At 37.1% G+C, this 26,552-nt stretch overlaps 2 protein-coding genes across 3 annotated transcripts; both read right to left on the minus strand.

Moving 5' to 3' along the window:
• Nucleotides 1-1,734: 1,734 nt before the first annotated feature.
• LOC139127363 (dimethylaniline monooxygenase [N-oxide-forming] 2-like) lies at nucleotides 1,735-17,190 on the minus strand. 2 transcript variants are annotated; one of them, XR_011550981.1, is made up of 8 exons: nucleotides 16,991-17,177; nucleotides 12,663-13,112; nucleotides 12,377-12,432; nucleotides 7,701-7,877; nucleotides 6,112-6,337; nucleotides 4,765-5,000; nucleotides 3,329-4,505; nucleotides 1,736-2,882 (listed from the first exon to the last, which is right to left on the minus strand). XR_011550981.1 is itself a non-coding variant. In XM_070693279.1 (7 exons), exons 1-7 carry the CDS (start codon nucleotides 17,109-17,111, stop codon nucleotides 4,263-4,265), a joined length of 1,509 nt encoding a protein of 502 aa, XP_070549380.1. In that variant the 5' UTR covers nucleotides 17,112-17,190; the 3' UTR covers nucleotides 1,735-4,262. The 2 variants fall into 2 exon arrangements, 1 of the variants encoding a protein (XP_070549380.1); XM_070693279.1 differs by having other exon boundaries at nucleotides 1,735-4,505; nucleotides 16,991-17,190.
• A 903-nt stretch (nucleotides 17,191-18,093) lies between these two features.
• LOC139127370 (flavin-containing monooxygenase 5-like) lies at nucleotides 18,094-26,552 on the minus strand. Its single transcript, XM_070693287.1, has 7 exons — nucleotides 26,389-26,552; nucleotides 25,282-25,731; nucleotides 24,846-24,901; nucleotides 23,483-23,659; nucleotides 21,937-22,156; nucleotides 21,368-21,603; nucleotides 18,094-19,792 (listed from the first exon to the last, which is right to left on the minus strand). The coding sequence occupies exons 1-7, from the start codon at nucleotides 26,507-26,509 to the stop codon at nucleotides 19,550-19,552; spliced, it is 1,503 nt and encodes a 500-aa protein (XP_070549388.1). The 5' UTR covers nucleotides 26,510-26,552; the 3' UTR covers nucleotides 18,094-19,549.

Genomic DNA, 26,552 nt, shown 5'->3' on the forward strand with positions numbered 1-26,552 from the left:
TATGTGAGCGATAATGCAACTTGAGCTTCGGAATAATGTCAGGGGGAGGGCTCTCAAGGAGTTCGGTCTGATCACAACAAATGATTACAAAGTCAAAAATCAGAATTAGTTACTACATTTAGGCGTTTTTGAGGGATATTTTTGTCTTTTTATGTCATTAATTGCATTAATATCTCCTTATATTGGACCATTTACAGGTGAAAGTTACTGGATTTTTCACTTAATGACAACCCCCGGAGAAGAATGCAAACTACTGTAAAGGTCGCTTTTACAATACTGTCTTATACGGGTTTTGAGTGCAATATATGACCTTAGCGAGTTCAATGTTACTTTTGGCGAACTTGCTGACTTGATTAGTTTACGTCGTACTTGGCAACTTCACTATCATGCACTGCACAATTTATTTTAGACACTTCAGAATAAAGTCAGGGGCCCCTTTCGAGGTGTTTTGGTCTCGTCACAGCAGGGAGCAAGCAAAGGGTTGTATGGCCTAGAGTTGCCTTATATTACATTGTTGCGCTTTTGAGGGATGTTTTTGTCTCATTTATTTTCTCAATCTACATACATTGCATATTCACAGGTGAAAATAATTGAACTTTTCACTGAACGGCTATCAAAGAATGTAAGTCGTTTCTGGTGTTACGTGATAGAAAACGAACAAAAGGTGAACTCAGCGATTTCCGTACAAAACGAAATTTATAACAAAAATTAAAACTAATCACTAAGTCAAAGAGACAGAATATAAACTGTAAAAGTGTACTCGCTACTTATCTCAGCTGAGACCGCAAAAGTCCAGTCTCAGAGTTGTAACAGTCAGTCGGATGAATGAACATTGACAGTCCTTTGGCTTGCAGTCATGAAGTTGCACAAAGTTCACAGTATAGATCAAGCGTGGCAGTGAAGGTCTTGAAAAGTCTTGAAATTAATACTGCTGGAGTTTCCAAGGTCTTGAAGTAACACGCAAGATTCACGATCCCAATGTCTGACTGCAAGCTGTGCCGGCTCCTATTTATACTCATGTGGTTATATAAGAGCATACAAGAACAAACTAGAACTTTTATTGACATGCTAATTACTGCAGCTCTAAAATTATCTCTCTTACACAATTAATTACATTTCCAGAACATTCCAAACATGGCTAATTGAAATCAAAGTCGTGAGGTCGTGAAAGGCAGTGACCTTGAGAATTTTGTAGACTAATTAAATTCAGGTTGTGTGTGTGGGGGGGGGGGATGACCTACATAACACTGGTGACTCTACTTTAGTGTACTGCACAAGTCAAAATAACATCGCCACATGCTAATGCTACGTGAGTCTTTTGTTTGATTCGAGCCTTGCTGTAAAATTAGCTTTAGTATTATGTACACATTAGAATTTGTACTTGTAAATATTATAATACAAATTAGAATATTAACTGTAAATAAAAAATATATCATCGAAGCGAGGCTCTTGCCTCTTCTGTAAACTTATTTTACGGTAGTGCTCTTCCTGAGCTGCAATTGCCGACTGATTCTCAGCACACTGTGCACCCCCGACAAATTGAAATCTGTTTATTCCTCCCACAAAAATACCTTCAGTACGGGGTTTTCCTGTGATATTAATGGGTAAATGAGTGTCATGTACAATTAGGTTTTTTGTAAATGAACTCACAAAGCCACAGGATGCCACTTTTGAGCAGATAACCTGTGTTATGTTGTGTTCGAAATATTTACAACGTAAGAAGGAGACAGTTCATGCACGTGAGGAAAAATGTATTTAATAACCCTTTTTACCAAAATGTATTTGTAACATACAAGGTAATGAGTCGATTAAAGAGTAAATAATTGAAAGAAAAGGCACTGGTATGAAAGGTGGGCTGCAAGAAAATTATGAGGACATGAGCTGAAAGAAAGATAATAAAATTAAATTGTACAATTTATGATGTCTGGGTTTTATAATATGGTTTGATCAGAAGTGCGCGTCGCAAAAATTAGTTTACGCATAACTCCTGCCGTTAACAGAGATTAAGGTAGTTGTGTGCCCCGAAGGTGAAAGACTTAAAGTCCCAACTCAATTATCAGATTTATCTAATATAAATATTAGTTACTTGATGAAATATTCAACAGTAAACAAAAGAATGACAAACTGTTTACGGGCTATTGACGAATTCGCTAATGCGAGAACCTGGGATTGAGAAGAGCGCCTTTAAACGTGTGTTCAAAAACTTTCTTGATTAATTTTTAACCAGTCACCAAATATAATTACTTAAGAAAGTTGCATAACATTTGCCGATATCTCCGTGTTAACTCTGCAGGTAAAAACGCCTAAGTTAACTCGAATCTGAAAAAAATTATTTCCAGTTTTTGACAAAAGTAAGAGGCACAAAACTTCTTCCTACGCAAACAGCTTTAGAATAATCAAGCTCCAAGTGATAGATCATAAACGAATTCTGAAAGTTAGAGAATCCGAATATCTATCGACGTGGCGCATTCTAGCTTAATGCCAAAATGCTGCCTGTGTGCTCTCATCTGTGCTCTAGCAAAAATGATTTCGTCAACTACATATTGTTGAGCCCGGCATACAGCCTTAAGAAATTTAAATAATTGTCTACGCTTTATGTGTTATTGCAAGTGGTGCAACAAACAAATTTCTTTTGTAAGGAATCATTCATCGTTGTGGTTACGGTATAACTGATCTAAGGAAATATTTGGTTGGTCATTATAATATTATGTATGGAAATTTATGTCACCGTTTAAAATGCACCGCTTAAAATGTATGAAATTTTAAACATCTTTAAAATGTTCAGAACAAGCTCATATAATGGTTAAATTATTTTTGTTAGCAAAGCACACGTTTTAGCACAAAAGTTGATAATGAGTAACGTTGTGGAACTAGGCTAGACTCTCCACAGTCGCTGTGCCTTGTTTTATGCGCGCCCACGATGGGCCTGCATTCGAAGGCTACGCTGTGCAGCTGTGAGCACGCGCTGCCAGACACAGCGACTGTTGGTTATTGCAAGGGTATGAATGGTACAAGGGTAGTGACCTCAAAAGAAACACCTATCTAACTGGGCGGAAAGAATATTACTCTATTAGCTAGTAGACCTATATATGCGGTATGTTTTTATTTTTAATTTTTGATTTTATTTGACTACGGTACTTGTCATTTTTTGTTTTGATTAACGGATGTGGGAGTTCTGTAAAGTACCCGGATCAGGCAGAAATCCGACCGGTCGCTTGCAAGAACGTCCAGACCCTGGGATTCGCGTCGCGTCTCTGAAGGGCGCGCGCGTGTTCCAACAGGGAAGAACGCGAATCGCAGGGTCTCTACCAGACTAGAACTAGGCTACAAATTACAGATACTTATTATATTTTACTTGTTTGAAAACGTGCATGTCGTTACATGTATATTTATGAACTGACCATTATATGCTGTTTCTGTAATAGTAAGACAATTATATATATAATGTTTCATTGTAAAGTGGCCTGAATCGCAACCAATGTGACGTAGAGAAGGATAAAACATCCTTTTCTAGTTCTACCGGGTTTTCCCAGTGCGCTTGCGCGCAGAGACCAATCTGCCGCGATCAATGCCGTGCTCTCATGATTATCACAAAAAGAGGATGCGATAAATTGAGACATTGAATCATGGAATGTATGCCTAACGAATTTTTATTTTTGAGTCGCTAAAGCTTGAGCTATTCTCAATCATCGAATGTGGTGCCATCGATTTAATAGCTTGGAAACGTCACGGCTCCTGTCGTACGGCTCAGTGCATACGTCGGATCGTATCTGGCGTTAAATCCGAGCGCCACGCCTCAACGTAAAGTTAACTGAATAAATAAGTAACCGTTTAATCTTCGGGAAAGCGATATAGACGGCACAAAACATCAAATCTTTCCTCGGACAAGGATACATTTCCTTCATTATATGCAAAGTTCCTTAAATTCTCGATTTGCATGGAACCTGTAGCGTAAAATTATTTGTTGATTTTAATTTCTTTTAAAGATCTTACTTGCAGCTAAGTCACCTACGGTCTATGTTGAAGGAAACATTTAACATCACTCAAATCAAAGCACTAATTGGTGTGGCCAATGCATACATATTAGCGATGAATTCACAGCACATGCAATGACTTAATAACATACTGCTGGATCATATCAAAAATTTGTAAACAAAGCCGCTGGTTAAAACATAGTAATAAATCTACATATTACTGAAATGCAAACGAAATCATTAAAATCTTATTAGATCTCTTTAAGAGTGACGATTACACAATATGGTTTATTTCCCCTCGCTGACAGAAGGGTATCCTTTCAAAGCGTAGGTTGTGTTTTCTATCGCATTCAATATTCTATCCCTTGCTCCAGGCCACGCTCCTGGACCTTCCAGACGATACCAGTAAGGTACCAGTGGACCGTACTTGTAGGCCATGGCCAGTTTCGGATCCGTCACAAGCAGCCGCCAAAAGGAAGGTCTTACACCCAGCATATCGGCCAGTTCTTCCGTATAAGGTCCAGCAGGTATCTGCATGAACAAAAAATATTGGAGAAAATGTGTAGGGAAGATATTAAATGCATTACCATCATGTGCAAAAAAATGTTCCACGAAAGTTCTGATGGCATTATCCGAGTCAAAACATTTTATAAATAATCCCATAGCATTAAAAAAACTATATGTTGAAAATTTATCAGTCAATATTTTTCACGTGCAGAACAATTCTCGGCAACATTTAATATAGGCTACATCATCTGTGCACAATACATTACCGGATTATAATACTTACGTAATAATATTTATTTCTCTCATACTTAATTCTCTGGTCAATGTCTCTTTTCATTGTTGCTTTATCTGGTAGTACAATATGCCCGGCAAAGACCCGGACCGCTACTCGGGCTTGTAGTTCAGCTGGTGGCCAATGCGATCCATAATTATTCAATAGATTTATAAACGCCAGCTTTTCAGGATGTTCAAGGCGCACTGGAAAAATGTACTTGTACATCTCAGCTTTGTCATGTTCGTCTGTGAGACCAATAATAAGGGAGAAACATATTATATCTCAACTGTTAGCACATTGCATATCAAAGAATATGGTAGGTGTTGAGTAATATTCAAGCAATATTTGGACAAAACATTTTGCTGTGGATATATTCCAATACTTAAAATCAACTGCACCCAACATAAAGAATCTTCCACCAAAAAAAGAAACAACTGTGCTTGGTTGAAGAAGAAGCTCAAATTATTCCAATAATTTTTCGGATATTTTACATACTATTGCCAGTGATTTATGTACCCAAGAACAGGTAACAACTTCCCCGACGCCAGAAGGGCAAACTCTCTCCTGCTGGAAGGGCACATACCCGGTACATTAAGGAATATTTTTATTACATAACTCTTTACAGTAAACGCTATTGATGATAATGATGATGATGATGATGATGATGATGATGATGATGATAATGATGGTAATTATTATTATTATTCATCTTTGTTTAAACTCCATAACTCTATACGTAAAACACCTATTTTTATGGCGGACGAATAGATAAAAGAAAAACAATCATAAATAAGGTACAACAATCTTGAAAACACCTGAAACACAGAACTACAAACAGCAAAAAAAAACATTGCAACGAAGCATCAGTTAAGTAAATAGAATACAGAGAGCTATTGCAAGATTTCTTAAAACTATTCTGGACTTAGAGTCCCTGACGGGTTTGGGGAGATCGTTGTATTTGTCAACAACCGCAATAGAAAGGATGTTTTGATAAAAAGTTGTACGTGCCCTGGGAATTTTTAAGGAGGTCATGCTTGGAAGAACGCAGTGATCTTGAAAGAATATAGGTGTTGAACATACTTGTTATATTGTCAAGCGGTATATTGTGAGTATCTCTGTAAATCTTGGATTCGCGGTTGAGAAGGAGGAATGGAAGTCAAAATAGCAGTGTCCGCATGGATATTTGACATCTAGCATTACGCCTCTACTTTGACGTAGAATACGTCGAGGGGCTTCACTGGATGGGCTAACCGTACATATCGTTTACACAGCCCGCTAACTCCCCGGATGTTCCTATTCTAATCAATGCACTAATATCCACTCACGACAAGGCATGCAATAAAAATAATACATTACCATAAAGCCATGAGTCATCGATTGTTGGCACGGCGAAGTCATATCCCGTCGCAAAGATGACTGCATCAACATTCTCCAAAGTGGTGCCATCTTTGAAAATGACGTCATTTTGCTGAAACTCTTTAATATCTACCATTAGTTTAATCTGGCCTTGAGCCAGTCGATCTTGCATATCATCACTGACCATCGATCCTTTGCCAATTGAATATAGTTCAGAATTTGTATTCTGTAATGCAATAATATGTAAATTGTTTGATTTAGATTTTTCACAGTCTCTGTGTGTTTACGTGCATACTTCTAGACGTCTCTCACCCTGTGTTGATCCTACAGGGACAGTGTTGTAACAACTTCAGCAGAGAAACAACACAGTTCACTATCAGGTATGTATTTCATTATTTAATAAGTAACCGTACCAATGAAGTTTCTACACATAGCGAAAATGCTTCTGGTAGATTTAGCACGTTTAGGCAAGAGCGAGCTTTTGCCGAACTTTCAATAACCCTGAAACACAATAACTACGCGGGATTAAGTGAAATAACCGTTTCTTTTGATGGCATTCAGATCATTATTCCTCATCTTAGAAATCAACGATAGTATGGCGCATCTACAAACATTTTGGCCTTGTTCGGGTGTACCTAGAGAGCCACAATGTTATGTTATGGGATGAGCTAGGAGAGGACAGAGTAGCAATCACAATGGATCTTGTCCTGCACGAAGTTTCATAATTGAGGTAGCGAAGAGGGGAAAAACTGGTGACGGGGAGGAGCATTCTCTGAGTTAATCATTCACTTAACTTGCCAAAATGGTGTTCACTGATGAGGTTTGACGGAGAATTCAAAAGTAGGGGACGCCAAGAAGACGTTTATGTCCACAATTCTATCTTTGGATACATCTCTACAGACATGTGAAACAACTGGGAAATGGTTGAAGGTCTCTGGTATGTCGTTATTGTATAATTTTGATCCATCTTCATGAGACCATATCACTTTGGCAGTGGTGTAAGTAGATTACAAAACAGTATAATGATGGGAAAACAGAGATCTAGTATTATGATCTTTGCTCGATCACAGTGTCTGCTAATGATAAGATCACTTTGTTTTGTTGGTGCACCGTAAATTTACATCACGTAGTGGATCCAACCCTCCGTCAATAAATTGAGAGACTTTGTGATTACGATGCTTTGTATATTTGTTTAGTCTAGACAGAACTCTTTACTCTTGTCACTCTATCTGATATTAGTCAGACGAGGTTTGATAATACCGATCACTCACACACACACACACACACACACAAAGGATATCACAAGGGAAGATAATCAGTAAGTTTAAATAACTTTTAGCTGTGATTGTACTTCTCAAAGGCATTTTCCAAATCCCAGACATTAAAAAAATTAGGCGATTGAACTTCGTTTTCGCTAACCTTGGCCACTACAGTTCAATCATATGTCCTTCTAGAATAAAATTAGTTTAATTCACCGATTCCAAACCATGTGTTCAATTTCCCACTATTTCAAAAATATATATATATACGTTGTGGCACTACGATATGGACTTCCCTTCATTTGGTACGTAAAACTGTTCAAAACTTGCCTGTAAACCGAATTTCCTGTGGTCACTTATTCTTGTTTGACTCACTTTATCCATTCCTGATAATACTTTTGGTACAGACGAAATCACTGACCGATTGAACACATTGATGTCGTAAGGGAGGCCGTTCTGGCAAATACGAGGGAAGAACGACACTCCATGCCGCATGCTGAGGTATACCTTGAAAGAAAATAAAGGGAAAAAATGTCTGTAGGTCGAAGTTTTGACCATTACTCTAGAAGGGGCCTCGGGCGTTTTAACCATACATGACTTGAACGACTGATCGAAATATGGTACTAGATGAAACATGTCCCCTTGACGACAAAAAAACACCGTTGTAAGTCAATTCGGAAACCATGGATAACAAAAGGCTTGCTTATTTCTATCAAGAAAAAACATTTACTTTTCTCAAAGAGTAAGAAGCGTCCCATGAACGATGACATAATAATGATATATAAGAATTACCGTAATGTCTTAACCAAGGTTTTAAAACACGCAAAGAATGTATTATTTTAATAAATTAAACTCTGTAACTGGGAATTCTGGAAAAACATGGAATGTTGTAAATGAAATTCTCAATAGAAATAATGGGAGTAGTATGGCCCCAAACAAATTAGAACTCAGTGAAATTGGCGGCAAGGTGATAACAGAGAGTACAGATATTGCAAATGAATTTTGTGAGTATTTCTCTGATATTGGGCCCAATTTGGCGTCCAAAATTTCCACTGATATCAATTTCCAGAATTATTTGAAGCAGAGTCGTAGCAATTCTTTCTTTTTTCAACCAGTTGTTCCAGGATACATTATGAAAGAAATACTCTCCCTGGATTCCTCAAAAACACCTGGTTATGATTTTACTCATCCTCTTTTGACTATCCATGCAGCTGAGTATATCGCTGGCCCTCTTTCACATATTATCAATCTTTCGATTTCAAATGGTGTTTTTCCTGATAGTCTAAAAGTTGCAAACATTACCCCTCTTTATAAAAAAGGTTGTCCATTTGATGTTGGTAATTACAGGCCAATTTCAATTCTGCCCGTCTTTAGTAAAATTTTTGAAGCAGTTATCAACAAACAACTGGTTTCTTTTCTTGACAAGTACGATATTTTAATCGATACACAGTATGGATTTCGCAAAAAATACAGTCCTAAAGTTGCCCTCGCTGACATTGTTGCTGATCTTATAGAGAAGATGGACCTTGGCTATGTAACATTAGGTATTTTTGTTGATTTGAAAAAAGCCTTTGACACTATGTATCATGATATCCTTCTTCACAAACTACATCATTATGGAGTGCGAGGTCCATCACTAAAGTTATTTCATAGTTATTTAATAAATCGTAATCAATTTGTAATTGTCAATGGTAAATCTTCTTGTTACAGGCAAATCAAATGTAGTGTACCACAGGGTTCCATTCTGGGTCCGACTTTATTCTTGGTATATATTAACGATATTTGTAATTCAACAGACTATTTTAATTGTAGACTTTTTGCAGATGATACAAATATTTTTAAATCTCTACGTACCCAGTATGTAAATCTTACTCAAATTAACGCCAAATTTAACGAAATTATCAGTTGGTGTATGGCCAACAAACTCACAGTCAAGTTTGACAAAACCAATTATATGATCATAAAGACACCACAGCGAAACACCACATTTGAAGGAAGTCTGTCAATTGGGAATGATACAATAGAACAAGTTTCTTATGCAAGCTATTTAGGAGTTACAATAGATTCATCTTTGTCATGGAAATATCATATACGAAAGGTCATTGAAGTAATTACACCCGAAATTGGTATCATTACACGATTAAGACACTATGTTTCAAAATCCATTCTCATTCAACTATATAATGCTTTTATCTTACCTCATATAATGTACTGTTTGGAAATCTGGGGAAACACTTTATCCAGCTATTTAGAGCCAATTTGTCGCCTTCAGAAACGGATTGTTCGTTCAATTACGTTTTCTCATTTCATTGCTCATTCCGAACCTCTGTTTTACAAACTGAATATTTTAGATATCTACAAACTGAGTAAATATTGTACATGTATGTTTGTTTATGATTTGAAACATAACAATCTTCCTCATACAGTTGAACACTATTTTGAGATTCCAAAGCACTCGTATCCAACACGATTAACACAAGTTGATAATTTTCGTATTCCAGGCTCAAATTTGACAATTTCACAACATAACATCAGGTATGCAGCTGTGAAACACTGGAACTCGCTGCCTGACTATCTCAAACAATTTTCAAGTAGACAAGTTTTCAAGTCTGCATTTAAACATCACTTACTGAATTTACATTAAATCTGTGTTTGTTTCTATCCTCCATCACACTTAAGCTTGTACCGAATAGTTATTAGTATACTCACGGGCCATGAACTCGACTAGTCCTTTTAGACTATTTTCATGGCCCCACCAGATTTTACAATATTGCAATGTTCTTTTCTGTTCTTTGACTTTGTACAATTTCAGTAATACACAGTTTTCTGATAATTTTCATTATTGTACATACCGTGAAGCATCTGGTGAAATAAAGCATTCATTCAGATAATGTAAGGTCCCCTTTAAATCAATTTTGAATGAGGTAGACAGACCATTTAAATTACCATTGTCGGGGATTTACACAAAACCGAAAAAGTTATGTAAAAGTTACATGTAAATGTTCCGCCTTATTAACGAATCGAAACTTTTTTATCGTGTTCATATTTTTTTTCTACCATTTAACGTGCCGTCGGTGGCTCGGAATGTATCTTGTGAACTGATTGTTTGTTGTCCTTCGTACAGGTCAATATATTCAACAACTTCCTGAGGTGTCGAAGGGTTTTCAAATCGGCTCACTATAGTGAGGTAGTACTACTTATATTTTGCAAGTGCATTATTCTTTTAAATTTTCTTTTCATGCTTCTTTTTGCTTACAGCGTGTGTCGTATAGCTTAACGCCGTATAGGTTTTCGCACAGGTCAACAAAATGCGCAAGTAATCCTACATACCTTAATGAGCACCATGAGAAAGGTTACCAGGACTCACGAATAGTAGTCGAATGGGAAGAGCGTTTTATGGTGCGATATGTGCAATATCAAAAGAGTTACCAATGAAAAAACTATTTAAAAAATATTTAATCTCTGCCATTTTCGATCGCACTCGTTCGTCGTATGGAGCAGAGAGTGGCAGCTATTGTAGATGTTCACACTGAGATTGTCAACAGATGTAGCATGCACGACATCGCTGTCACGCTACGCGCTCACTACCTATTCGCAGGAAGACCGTGCCAATCGAGAGGAGAATGTTTGCTAGATCATGTTTAAACAGTTACAAGACTTTAATGGAATAAGGACAAGATTCTACCTTCTATTCCCATCCTTAAAGTCCGGCAAACTCGCATGACAGGCAGGATAACGGCAACCATTTTTTGTTTAATTTTTTACTATCAAATCGCAACTGCAGTTCGTAAGTACTCTCGTCGTTTGCCGTAAGGTAAACGTCACAAAACGGATCGATATGGGCATGTGTATTTAATTTACCATACCACGTGCATAACCAAATTTTTGGTGGAAACTGCAGATAAGATACGCCACATGTCGTTTTTTATGTTGTTTCACATGATGATGAAAGTTCAAAATAAATATTTTAGGTCGATGTTTCCTATTATTAAGCAGAACGTCATTTTGAAAGTGGTTGCTATTTCGCTTACATGTTTTAAGTAGGTTTAGAGCTGTGAACTTTTTCTGCACTGCGGAAAAATAATGTACTTTGTCTTTCTTTACTTTCAGGGGCTACTCTACCGTGTTGGTTTAGGCGTTCTCTTTCTCTGAGTGTGTTAGCCTTTTTTTATTCTTGTTGTTACTGTAATACATTTAACTTAACTTCTTTTGCGGCAGTCTCTCATGACTTTAAAGATTCTTGATTTTAAAGTTTCTTTTGGGAAAAGACGCTGTTTAATCTCCTCCTTATGCTTATTCAACGGGAGAGCAACGTAGCATTTTTTTCAATGTCATATCGTCACGACATTACTGATACTTGTGATGATATTATGTAAACAAAATATTTGATCATTCTGTTTGAGTTGCCCAGACAAAATGTAATCACTGCGTTCTTCGTAACGTCACAGCGTTGATGTTTTGGCAGCTTGGTTGTTATCCGATGAGTGCATTTCTATTTATTCATATCACATACACTCCAGCTAAAATTGATTACTATAAATCGCAGATATCTTACTTTAAGACTGTTCTTTGCAATGCGTGCATGCAGTTTCATCGAAAAACTTCGTTGCTTAATGTTTTCACGGCAACAATGTATAAGGCCGTATAACAACATCCAGTGACCATGAACTAATGAGGATTCTTTAACATACAGCATCATATTGAAATGACAATTTTTTCCTCGAAACATGGATGTCAAAACAAAATGTCACCATAGAAATGGTGTCATGTACATTTGTCACCTTTCTATACGTGTAGTGATCTGAAGTTGTAGAGAAAAATAGAGATCCGGTTCGGTAATATTGATACGTTAATGTCATTTTAATTTCCTCTTTATATATGATGAGCATATGGTAAGTACTTAATTGACAATTGTAATCTAAAATATGATTGTCACTGTAATGTGCATCGTCACGCACTTTGTGATTCTGTAGTGACATTCAGCTTTACAAGAGTTCAACCTTTACCTCAGCGCCATTTCGTGCAATTTCCGATGATATTTCACCACCAGTGTGAGAGCCACCTTGTGAAAGAGTGAAAATGAAATGAATATTAGCGGTACTTATCCCAGTATTTTTAATAGGAAAATCGTGTAGTTAATCATGTAATTATTGCCCATTTTATTTTAGTTTGATTCCTTTACATTACTGATTTAAGCTGGCTTATTAGGATGACCTACAATATATTTTGTTCATTGGTCAGACTTGTATTAGAAAATTATGCTCGTTTAAGAGAATACTTCTTGAGGCTTACCGACGACTAGGACTTTTTTTCCTTTGAATTTACTGGGTTCTCGGTACTCATTTGCATGAATTTTTGTTCCCTTGAAGGTTTCCATCCCAGGATATGAAGGAGTAAACGCCTTGTTGAAAGCGCTTGTGCAAATCATTACGTAATCGAACTCTTCAGTGGAAAGCTTGTCATCCTTGTCCTTGATCTGTAACTTCCAATACTTGCCATCGTTGTTGCGCTGTACGTCGATTACGTCTGTGTTGAACCGAATGTGCTTCTCAAGCTTGAAATGCTCCGCATAGTTTTGGATATGACGAAGTACCAACGGGTGAGGCATAAATGGCGTGTTTTCTTTCGGATAGGGAAAATCTGAAAATGTCATCATTTCTTTGCTGTCGTTGCTTACAATACTATCATAGAGGGCTGGTCCCTGTCCAGGCCGTAACCCTGGTGAGTAATTCCATACACCACCTAAGGGTAATTTAAATCAAAGCAGAACGTTTAATATTTTTACGAAGAGCACAATTCATCTTATAATGCATTGATGCTTGCCAGAGTGTACTCATATTCCTCGTGTCCTGAACAATTTCAAAGTTGATAAGATAATTTAAACGACTTTTGGTCTGGACTAGAAATCTAATACAAAGCATTACAGCGCACATTACACTGATAGACATTGTGTTGATAAGCTAGACAAATGTGTTTGTCAACATCCTTTGGTGAGCAGAACAAGACGTTACATTTGACATGTGGAACAAACACGTGAACAATTAATGACATGATCTGGCCCTTAAAACGTTGAATACAATAATCTCTATCAGTGTACACTCATGCACAGAGCGAGACGAGATCACAATATATTACTACTCAACTTTTCGGTTCAGGGACGTCTAGCAAACTGATCATCGACGCCAATACCACAAAACAGTGTGAAAAAGGCTGACAAAAATATTAAAATATTGTGCATGTCAGATATATTGGTATTTTTTTCCCGCGTTTTGTTGGCCCTCTATAGTCAAATTGTAATCAGGACATTAAAACTGGAATTGAATCTTTATTCAGTTTAATTTCAACTTTATGATATTTCAATACAACACAAGATTAAATATTGATTAGGTTCACCTTTTAGCTCGTCAAGCAGTCATAAATAACTTTATAAAGAAGTGTTAATTTATGCAAATATATGGAAATCTAACAATTTACTATCTTCTCTTTTCTCCCAATTTTAAGATTTACAAAGAATTTAACTCAACTCCGGCTCACATTTTCTAAAATTTTCACATGGTGTCCTTTAACTGCTATATAACAAAAAGACTATTATGTTTGGCATTAAAGTCTTTACATTTATAATAAGAGACATTTTAATTTTGCTGGTCAGGATTTTAAACTTGAGCGTTAGTCTTTCAACCCTTGTCATTTTAGAATGAGGATAGATGATGCAAAACAAAATAGTCGCTTTTTTCTACATACACTCTTCTTTCAAGTGAAATAATACATTTCAGAAATTAGCGTCAAGTTTTTTACTTAAATTAATTATAATCATTAATGCTGAAATTAAGTTTTGTACCCCTAATATACACGCACGTCATCCTTCGAGTAAACTACTGCTGCCATACTGAACTTTGCAGTTGCCACATTTTTAAAAATATACTATATGAGGGGGTTTTCTTGTCGTCTTTGATGAGAAATATTGCTTTGAAATAAATTGTTTTGGCAACGTGCAGCTCCAACTAAACAGTGATACGTGATGAAGTGCGACAACGTCGAAATATATTTGATTCATCTGAATAAACTTTAAAAATGAAGGCATCTGAACAATTTGCATTGTCATTTCTGTGAATTAGGAATACTATTTGGCCAAATATTGGCCCTTGTTGAACACCACATGTAAAGTTTGCTTTCTTAGTCTTAGAATGTACATTACTACCCATAATTCTCCATGATCTCTACACGCGGAGATCACTCATTGAACTGTAGCAAATTTCTTCTACACACAGAATCACTCGGTCCATATTTCAAAATTCTGGCAACATAGTTCTGATAATCATCTAATTTCTCATTATGAATAATGAGAAGATCAACCCCTTTTCCGCGGAGGCAATTTTGTAATTTTGTAATTTTGTCGACATAGATTTTTGACAGCCATACACAACATTTTCAAATAAACTAAGGGAATAAGTTGCATCTGTGTTGGCAAAAGAAAGAGTATTGTTTTTTTTAAAAGTTCGTAACAAAGGGAAATTTGCATGTCTGACAGGTGGTATAAGAGCTCATCTTAGTTGCTGATTACTTTATCTTGAAAAGTGCGCATTTTTTTCTCATTCAATTGACTCTTGAATTTGTAACATAATCAATAATTTTGAAACATAGTTTTAGCAAATAATCCTGAACTTCAATTGTAATGTAAAAATTGTTAAGAAACTTATAAAATTGAAAAAGCCTTCTAACAAAAAATGTCTGAGTGAACAAATCAAGGGGAATTGTGGGTAGCCTCACTTACGTGCATTAACTTCACTGACAAATTGTATTCTTGATTGAAGATAACTAGTAAATCATTTAAGTGGCAAGCCCTGTACCCTACAATGTTCTAGTTTTGAAAAGAGAATGACGTGATTCACAAATGCTTTTGAGAAATCAATGAATATATAAATAATTACTTTTCATTTGTCTATGTCTTCTAACCAAGATTGATGTCTAAATATTGTTCATGGAATAGTTAAAAGTAACTAACAGCAACATTAATGTTTAAATCGCCAGTCAAAATTTTACCCCGATGTTTCTTTCCAATCGTAACAAGAGTACAGTCCAAGTTGCAGATAAAATCTCCAACAGTTGTGAGATACAAGCTATCATACTGCTTGAGCTGATAAGAATTCAATTGTTCTAACCCTAGTCTTTCGCAAAGACAAAAATTTTGCTGCGATATAGCCGTTACACCTGAGCCGATGTTAGTTAATTGTTGTCCACCGATTACAGTTAAAGTTACTGGCCCATTTCGTCCATGGATATTCTGAATGCGCCTCACACATTGCCCCTTTTTGTGTTACTCCCACTCGAACCACTCCAGGGCAGCTGTGTGGTTCATGAGGTTAACATGGCAATGCTCTCACTTTGTTCTCGCTTATAATACGGTGCTGTCCGTGGCAAGGTCGGTGTAACAGCCATGTAGATTAACCACTAGCAATGTATCCACGAATGTGATGTGGATAATATGTGACGATAAAGTTACTTTATCATATTGAATATATATTCAACGTTCCCTGTGTACTTCCTCACTTTGTAAACGTTTTAAGGTAAACGGGCTACACAGGGCTATGAGTGATAAATAGGGCGGTGTTCATAGAATGATGAGATGCTTGCATTTTGACCTAATTCTGTCTATTTATGTGGTACACGTTAGGATCGGTTTTCACCACTGTAACGTTGACGTCACCTGTTACTTAAATAGGGTTATGAACTTAAAGGAAAGAAAATTCCACAAAAGTACGGTCAGTTTGAGTCTCAATACGACCATTATTGATGGAATATCTTTTCGATCTTCTTCAATACATGTATACTTAATTTACATCTACGCCTTTGTATGCAAAAGGGTGACATTATTAGTTCAATATGTCGGATGATAAACGTAATTCTGTAAGTTTTACATATACGCCACTTCCTGTAAACCTTTCGACCGTAAATTTTAACCGTTTCTACTTGATAAAATATCACCATACCCACAAAACCAACGTCAGAACAAATTCAAAGTTGCTTCTTTTGCGGTGTCTCACACGAATCTCGATTAGTACAGCATAAAAAAAACACTCATTTAAGCTACTCCTACGTTGTTAACTGTTCCGTCCCGTGTTTGTGGAGGACATGCCAAGGGGATCGAACAAAACTGTTTTTGAACATGTGAAACGGCCAACAGTCGCTACCACTACAAGGTGAAAACTTGGCCTGAGCAGTCAACTGTGTCTTTTCAGTCGAAAATTCACGCTTGTTCAATGCTTGTATTAATATTGAGGTAAAATATCGATTTGTTCAAAAAACGCTTCTGTAGTTGAAGTACCTCACACCCCTGAGCGAAAAAGGATGTGCAATAGTGTCGTTGCACTTTTGATGTTGTGTATGTGTCAGTCATTTATGTACTGACAATGGAGAGAGAGAGAGATAGAGAGACAGAGACAGAGACAGAGAGAGAGACTTGATATAGTTTTACTCATGTGGGTCAAATGACAAATTGCTCTACACATGAAAAGACAGACAGCTGTTCAAACCAACATGGCAACATATGACACGAAGTCAAACAACCTTTACAGTTTGCTGCATAATTTACAGTCACTGAGCTTGTAGGATCTGTCGCTTACCAAGTTTGTCGTGCCTTTCAAAAGATGTCGGTTCAAGTCCATCCTCTTCCAGACAGCTTTTGATAGAGACCAAGCCAGCGACCCCAGCGCCAACGATTGCAACGCGTTTCTTGTCAGCCATTCTTCGATTCACCACTGTTGAATATTTTTACGTCGGTACTGTGAGCTAAAATGCTGTCTTCAGTATGTCAGGGGCCCCTGAAGGTTTTTTGAACTCTTCACAGCAGCGCAGGGTGTTTTGATCTCTTCACAGCAGGGAGTAAGCAAAGGATTATAGAGTCAAAACATAGGCACAGATGAATTGTATTAAACTTTGGCCCTTTTGAGGGACATTTTTTTGTGTTTTTTTTAATTTCATTGATCGCAACAATATCTCCATACATTAAACCATATAGAGTAAACTTTTCACTGAACGGCTACCCCCTTGTTGAAATGAATGCGCTTTGTCTGCGACCTAAAAGTCACCTTTACAATGCTGTCTGTTGAAATGTGACCTTTGAGTGGGACAAATGGCCTGAATACGATCAGTGAGACCTTGACCCATCTCACTTAGGTTATGAATGTAATTCGTAATTTGTGACGCGAATTTCGTGTATTGCACAAGTTAAAACGACATAACCATATGCGAATGCGACATGTCTGAACAGTTTGTTTTACGCAAGCCTGGCTGTAAAAAATAGCTTTAGTACTGTACACCATAATAGAATAGTAAATAATAGTAAACGTGTCCTCGAACCGAGGCCGGTACCTTTGCAGTAACCTCATCTTACGTTCGTGCTCTTTCTAAGCGGCAATTGCAGACTGATTCGCAGCACTTTGTTTAATACATCACTGTCGCTAAGATTATGTAAATCTGTTGATTTCTCCCATAAATATAGATACACAATGGATTTTCCCTTGAATTTCACGAAAGCTACTCTCCTGAACAATATTATTTTTTGCAAATGCAGCCCCCAGACAATAGGATGCCACTTTTAATAACTCATGTAATGTCATGTTAGAAATATTTACAAAGTGAGGCGAAGACTGTACACAAAAATTAGGTGGTAGGGCACTAAATTTACAGTGAGACACACTTGTACACATGATCAGGCAATACATCTACAGCGAGCAACAGCTTTTTATTATAAATGACAAAAACTAGGCTAATAATTAGTAAGTATGTTTATATTGTGCCAGAAATACCACTATATGAAATTGTTTCTCGGAATTAGGTCAGCCTGGCATTAGTCGGACTCTCTCTCTCTCTCTCTCTCTCTCTCTCTCTCTCTCTCTCTCTCTCTCTCTATATATATATATATATATATATATATATATATATATATATATATATATATATATATGGACTCTATTTTCTTTCGTAGCGTGTCATCTTGTTTATTTTGTTTGATAATGACACGCTCCCAAAGACAATAGAGTCAATCTCGATTTCAAAACTTAGTACATTGTCACCAAACGGCCTCACCATCCTAAGCTAATAGTGCTCGACAAATAACTTAAATAACAATTGCTCACAGCGCTCTCGAACAGGCACTATAAATAACCATTACCGTCAATATTGAATTGCCACTTTCAATCTGAGCCACACAAAAATGATAAGAATTGTCATACTCTATAACTTTTGTAAACTTCTAATTTACTCAGCCTGAAAAGTACGTTCAGCTTTTAATGAAGATCAACACTAGCCTTACATAGTTCTGTTTTTTGTCTGTATTTTCCTTTTGTAGTTATCTTCAACCTCATGAAGTCCTACTTTTAGGACGAAACGTTGTGTTAAAATTACCAACAGAATAAACAGGAAAAAGACAACCAGATGAGTAGACGTATAGAGTATATATATATGCAATTTTGTATAATAAGCGGACTTTCATAATATAAAAGCGGAGCATTGATAAAAAATCATTTCCAAAACTGTATACGTTGAATGCAGGGGTCGTCAAGTCTCCGATGGAGCGATGCTTGAATTACAAGGCACGACATATCCAAACGTCCCTTTAACAAAACAGTGTATTAAAATAGCAGCTATACAAATGACCAACCTAGGCATTATATGAACAAAGGGATTCAACAAAAAAAACATTTAGCAAAGTCTTACAGGAGCATGAAAGCTAGAAACAGCCAAAGATTGAACGACTTTTTTCTCACTACATTACGGGGAAAGGTTAACTTTTGCACATAAAGACACATAAAACAGCTATCACTTGATTAAGCTTAGATGAAAGTTTGGAAAACGTGACAAGTTTATATCGCAAACTGGAAGGCTTAACAAACAACTAAACACATGAAATGTACTTGTAGGTGTATTTTGCCAATAGTATGAAATCTTGCTAAACGTTAATGATAAATATTTAACTAAAGTTAGAAAAGTGGCAAATTACTTATTGCATGTATTAAATAAAATAACTCATCCGTCAAGGAATGCCATATAAAAAATCAAAATCGAAAAACCCTAAGGGCCTCTTTCATCTCATGGAAAGTCAATACTTAGAAGAATATAATCACAAAATAACAAAATTTGAGTACGGAGAGTCTCCACTCCTCCATTGAAAAGTCGTCCGTTCAGTTTCCTTCAGCATGCTTCGGGTAGATATCCATTGTGCATCTTGTGCTGTCAATAGCATATAGAATTCTTTCCCTTGCCCCAGGCCATGCTCCAGGACCCTGAAGACGATACCAGTAAGGTACCATGGGACCGTATTCGAAGGCCATAGCTAGTTCTGGGTCAGACAAGGAAATATGCTGAAATGACGGCTTTACACCCAGCATGTCGGCTAGTTCCTCAATATTAGGTCCGCATGATATCTGTCAGGAAAATATAAACATTATATATAATATATATATATATATATATATATATATATATATATATATATATATATATATATATAATATGTATATATAATATATGCACATAAAATATATATAAATATATATATACATAATATATATACAACATGATGTCTGTCTAACTGACAACACAGTTAAAACATGCTATGCAAATCATGCCCAATCTTTCCAAAGCAGCAAAGGCTAATAGCATACAATTATCAAAGTATTCCTTGCACTTAAAATTCACGGACAAACCATTCAGGATATCAAGGTCAATCCTACAGAAGCGAGGAGTTACTCAAATGTGCCTAGGGAATGAAATATTTGTCGGACAGAGAAGCTGCTAGTATTTACAATCAATGCTGATAAGTTTCCATCCAACCCACCATCACAAACAGTTCGACCGAACATAGGTAAGAGAAACCACAGACAAATGGAGAGACAGACTGGTAACGGGTATTTATTAAGGTTTGAAGCGCTTACGTAAGCCCTCCATGTTCGCCTCGCCTCAGGTAGCTCTCGCCTCTCTATTCCGAAGAGTGCTGACCATGCACCCTTCATTAGTTTCCGGATTTTAGCCAATCTTCTAGCAAACGTATGTAAGGAAAAGTTTGTGTCGTTGTTGCCGTGTGGCGCTGAGCGGAATTGGCGTGCTGGCGAAAACGGGAAAGTTTCTAGCTTCGGGAAAGTGATTTTTACCATTTTAAAAATTCTCTCACATTTGTATGAAAATATATTGAGTGTGTTTTAACCAAATTTGAAATTCTTTTAACGATACTGTTTTGTTTTAGTTAATGGTTCACGGTCAATAATATTGTCTTTTAAAAATTGGTCATGGAAAAATGTGTTTATGAAACTGCTGGCGTGTCATGTTTTGATTGGCGTGAAGCAGTATTTCTTCCCCTAGAGAACACAAAGAAAGTATGGTTGCTACGCGACTTGCAGCACGATGCCATCTCGTCGTTCTTTTCGCATAATCTCGTGCAATTATCAACCACGAAAAAGTTTCCAAAAAAATCTAACACCTGTGAAGCTCATTTTAATATGCAAAGGCAATAGCCTACCGAGACGACTATGAAATAAAAGGCATGCCGCGTTGCTAGTCTGTCTTTCTGTTTGTCTGTGGACATAGATACATAGATACATACATACATAGATACATACATACATACATACATACATCCATACATCCATCCATCCATCCATCCATCCATCCATCCATCCATCCATACATACATACATACATACATACATACATACATACATACATACATACATACATACATACATACATGCATGCATGCATGCATGCATGCATGCATGCATGCATGCATACATACATACATACATACATACATACATACATACATACATACAATTATTCGCTTTTAAATGTATTGTGTTTGGTCTGTGTGGTCTGAAAAATGTAAAAGGAAAACTTGTCATGAGATCTTGACCTTGTTTTATGCAGATTAGCTATTGCTTTCTTCGAGTAGCTCACAGTAAATGTATAGGGTAAACCTTTATTTTTCACGAATCAGTACTTACCCGGTAATACCTCTTTTTCACATATTTTATCTTTTTATCGATATCTGTCTTCATCGTTTCTTTATCTGGCAGAGCAATATTTCCAGCAAAAACTCTTGCTGCGATACGGGATTGTAGTTCGGCTACTGGCCAGTGTGCTCCGGCAGTATGTACGATATTAATCAAAGCTAGTTTTTCGGGGTCTTCTAGGTGTACCGGGAAGATGTACTTGTAAATCTCTGCATTTCCTGATTTGTCTTAGACAGAAAATGTTTGATATCAACTTCAAAGGAAAAGTGTTCTTTTGTAATGGTGATTATTTGTAAATGCCATGTTTCTTCCCGGCAAATCGATTAATGTCTTCAAATCGATCTATTAATCATGTCAATCATCGACGAAACCATCAAATAGTCAAAATAGATCATTGAAATTAAACTGTGGCCCTAGTAGTGAAGGTATTTAAAAAAGATAAAATTTTTGTCAATCCTTTGCCACATTGAAACTCAGCATAACCCCGCTGAAATTTGTTGATTTTTTGTATCATGAAAGTTATCCAGGGAAAAAACTCGAGTCTTACAATAAATTCCTACCAAATATCCAAGAGTCGTCGATTATAGGTATGCCAAATTCATATCCGGTAGCAAAGATGACTGCATCTACGTTCTCCAGGGTAGTGCCATCGTCGAAAACGACGCCACTTTCACGAAACTCTTTAATGCCACCCATGGATTTGATCTGACCGCGTGCAATCCTTTCTGCCATGTCGTCACAAATCGTCATACGTTTACCAACAGGATATAACTCAGATCCCTGGAGAGCGACAACACCGTGTGTCTGTTATTTAAGATGATACATGTAGGCCAGCTACAGATCCCTGCACTCTAACTACCAATGCGCGTGCGTGCCTTCCACCCCACGTACTTATACCAAAGTTATCATTCTACCGACTGCCAGCCTACGAATACCACCTCTTAATTTGTCCTTTAATAGGGATAAATAGCCATGCATCCTCTGAGATCATACAATTTGAATGAAAATAACACAGACGACGTATTTCATAAGGTGAATTCGAAATCTACAAAATAACTCATTATTCTGCATTTTCAGCGGTCAAAACATATACTTTGAATAGCCTAGAAATATCGTAATTTTTGTTGGAACTCGTAGTTCATTTTTCTCTATCCACTGGCAACACACTGGGTAATCAAATTCAAACGTCGACTTTTCTAAAACCGCTGCTGTCACATACATTACAATTTTACTACTCTAAAATTATATCAAACCGTCTTTCTAGACAAATATAACGCTTTGTAATATCTTCTTTATTGATCGCAATGGCGACGCCCTTGCCAGCGCCCATAAATAAACGTTAATGGTCAGGATGGCATTATTTTCATTATATAATCAAGTAACCTAAGAAAACCATCAAAATCAACTAAAAATCCTCATGTAAAAGACAACGGGGCCCGAAACCAAGTATTACGCAGATTTTGTATTCACTGAACAGTGTGCAGTGCAATACGCAATGCACTACGCGCGCGTAGAAACAGTTTGCAAATCCTGAGATTTTTTCCATAAAAGTGACTGTCTAAACTTTGCCAACAAGTGCTCCATTCTATTTTGTGATTGACTTTAATCTTACTATACAAATCACCATTTTTCGTTTTAGCTGTAAAAGTTAAGATGTTTGCGATATTATTTATATTCACGGGCATGCAAACAAACCAGAAAAGTGCATTTGTGGTCAGTCACGTTGTTCAGCTCGACCAATTAAATGCGGAGGATAGGGCATGGTAACATAATTAATTTTAATTGCGCGTAAATATTATCGACACTATGTGCAGAGTTTCCCCTTCAAAGACTTGTTCCTTGAGGAGCTACTGTTTGTATAGTGTAGAACTGTTTTATGATCTTTTTGCAAAAATGGCCAAATTGAACCCTCAAATGACCCCTATCGTGCCAAATAAAAATACTGTTCGGAACATAGTGGGTAAAGGCATTAGATAATTACAACGCCATACATTTTCGGCATGCAATATCTCAAGTTTGCTATAATTTTATTGCCTTTATACCTTGGTAAAAGCGCATGCTCGTTTATCGTTGTTTCTCAATAGACAAACTGAATTCACGACTTACCTGCAAATCAAATTCCTTATGGTCACTCATTTTTGTGTGACTCATTTTCTCCAATGTCGCCGTTAGTTTCGTTGGAGACTTAATCGAGGATCGGGTAAAGAGAGCGATGTCAAAGGGACGGCCATCCCGGCACATACGAGGCAGAATCATCGAATCGTGACGCATGCTGATATGTACCTGAAAAATGACATTCGAAGTTGACCGATCTTCAGCAGTTAAAAATTGAAATTTGTTTTGTTGTTTCAAAAAGGATGTGCGTCGATTTATTAAAATGTGAACGATTTATTTTCAAGTCTTGAAGAAATGTAACTACTATTGGTGGAAAACAAGATAATAGTACATCTTGTATCTTTTTGAGAGCCTGTGGATTTTCATCTACTTCACTTGTACATGGAATATCATCGTAATGCATTTTGCACTTAAAGGTATACAGTCCCTGTAATCTAAATATGCCCATATATGGTCAAAGGGGCGTTCCTTGGTATTCAAACTGCCCATCTTAGGGCGCTGTTTTTAAAAAGCGGCCAACCGCTTAAAATCTGTGATTGTTTAGATTTTATCTTTCCATGGTAACTGTGGCAAAATTGAAACGGGTGACAGTATACCTTTAATGCTCATACGAATGTCTGCATGGAAGTATTTTCTAAGCCATTGTTGTTTTGAAAATTCCGATCTATACATTTGATTTTTATTGCTTGACAATTGCGTGACTGATTTCCCCAATTTTTTTTTTGCCGTGAAGAATGACGTCATTAAGCAAACTAAGCGAGCGCTATCAAAGAACGATCGGACGTGCTATAATCGGTTTTTGCAGGAAATTCCTTGACTGTGGTATTGTCTCGCTTTTGTAGCGTGACTGATTGGAATCGTCCGACGCATGCATTAACCAGAGCAATGAATTCAAATGCTAGTTTACACTGCGAAAAAAAGCCAAACACTCTCAACCGATTCAAAAAGAAATCGCTGCATGACCTATGTCGTAAATAACCTAGAAACAAGCTAGCTAATGAAGGGTACCCGGCACTCATTACGTACACTGAATCAACAAATATTTGTTTGGGATACCTATTATAGCCAATCAGAGTGCAAGTTGCAACGAGTAAACCCGTATAACTTGCACATTGTATTTTTGTATATTTCACTTGCCATAGATGAGATATTATGAGTTCAAACTGATGTGAGCATCGGAAGCAACAGCAGATAAGCTAAGCATTTTTAATCAGCAGTGTTCACGTGTTACATTATTGCTGTATGCCTAAAGCTTCTCCTTATAACTTTGGCAAGATTAAGAAAGAATCCCAACGATTGTTTCACGATTTAACAACGTGACCCCGATGCATATTTTAAAATCTGTTTCCATTACCTCAATGCCTTTTCCTGCAAGGTCGGTCGCGATCTCACCACCCGACATGTGTCCTCCTAGTAAAACAAGAAATGATGATATGCACACGTTGTTTAAAATGTTGAGGATTAGCCCGTGAAATGCACATACTGTAACAGTAATATCGTCATTTATGGCATTATACACTCCCAAAACGATATTAATTAATTGCAAATTTACCTGTCACGCTTTCACAGACCAAAGAGGACTCGAAAAGTCGAGCAAAATCCGTAATAAATACAAAAGCACTTCTGTTTTGTCAACACGAAGGAAAAATTATAGCCTCTAATATAGCCTCTAATGTTGTTACCCCGAATTTCATAGCTCGTTACATAAACGAACCAAAGTCGTAAAGCCGATTCTAAAAAATTTAAATGCAGCCATATCGTATGCAAATATTTCGTTTATAATAGATTACCGACGACTATAACCTTCTGTCCAAGAAACCGTTTAGGCTCTCGGTACTTGTTAGCGTGGATTTTTGTTCCTCTATAATTTTCCAACCCAGGGTATGACGGAATAAACGGCCTGTTGTAAACGCTTGTGCAAATCATGACGTAATCAAACTCTTCGGTGGAAAGCTTGTCATCCTTGTCCTTGATCTGTAACTTCCAATACTTTCCATCGTTGTTGCGCTGTACGTCAATAACGTTTGTGTTGAACCGAATGTGCTTCTCAAGATTGAAATGTTCTGCATAGTTTTGGATATGACGAAGAACCGATCGGCGATCGTTAAATTGAGGGTTCTCCTTCGGGTAGGGAAAATCTGAGAACGTCATCATTTCTTTGCTGGTGTTGCTGACAACAGAATCGTAGAGCGCACTTCCCTGACCGGGCCGCAACTCCGGTGAGTAATTCCATACACCACCTTGGTGAAAACAGAAAACAACCTTTATGTAACGTAACGTGCTTTATGGGTATAAAGATAACCGAACGCGTTTGCAATATGACTATGACGCCATGCGGCTTCAATGACAAATACTGTGGGAGAGTAACAGGTTCCTTGGTTAATAATACTATGCAATTCTGGGCCAAAAATACACTATATGTGATCACTAAAACACAACTGGTCTTCCAACAACTTTGAATATTTCAATCTAGTCCTTAATTCTAACCTACCTAGATGATACGGATATTTAGGGGTGCTCCATCTTCTTGTGTGAAGCTGTAATGCGAAGGTGACTTCATCACTTTAAATGTGCCTGAAATACCTCGGTACACCCTACAACAGCTGCAGACAACGTGCGAATTTGATGTAAAACGTTTTCTCCAGGGTACCATTTTATATTTTACTATCGGAAGCTGGAGCATTAATGGAAAGTCAGTGTCTTGAGTCGAGTACAGCCGGAACCGGAACTAATATTGTATCTCAATATTAAATATATTTGTGTGTGTGTGTGTGTGTGTGTGTGTGTGTGTGTGAGAGAGAGAGAGAGAGAGAGAGAGAGAGAGAGAGAGAGAGAGAGAGAGAGAGAGATGTTCATTGATTTAGCCGTAATATTAATATATGTGCGTTTTCGCTTACCAAGTTTGTCGTGCCTCTCGAAACACGTTGGCTCAAGCCCATTTTCTTCAAGACAACTTTTGATTGAGACCAAGCCAGCGACTCCAGCGCCAACAATTGCAACGCGTTTCTTGGCAGCCATATGTCACTGTATCACACTGGTAGGCCGACAACGACTGATTGAT

Source organism: Ptychodera flava, unplaced genomic scaffold, assembly GCF_041260155.1.
Source record: "Ptychodera flava strain L36383 unplaced genomic scaffold, AS_Pfla_20210202 Scaffold_31__1_contigs__length_3010019_pilon, whole genome shotgun sequence".
Classification (NCBI taxonomy): domain Eukaryota; kingdom Metazoa; phylum Hemichordata; class Enteropneusta; family Ptychoderidae; genus Ptychodera; species Ptychodera flava.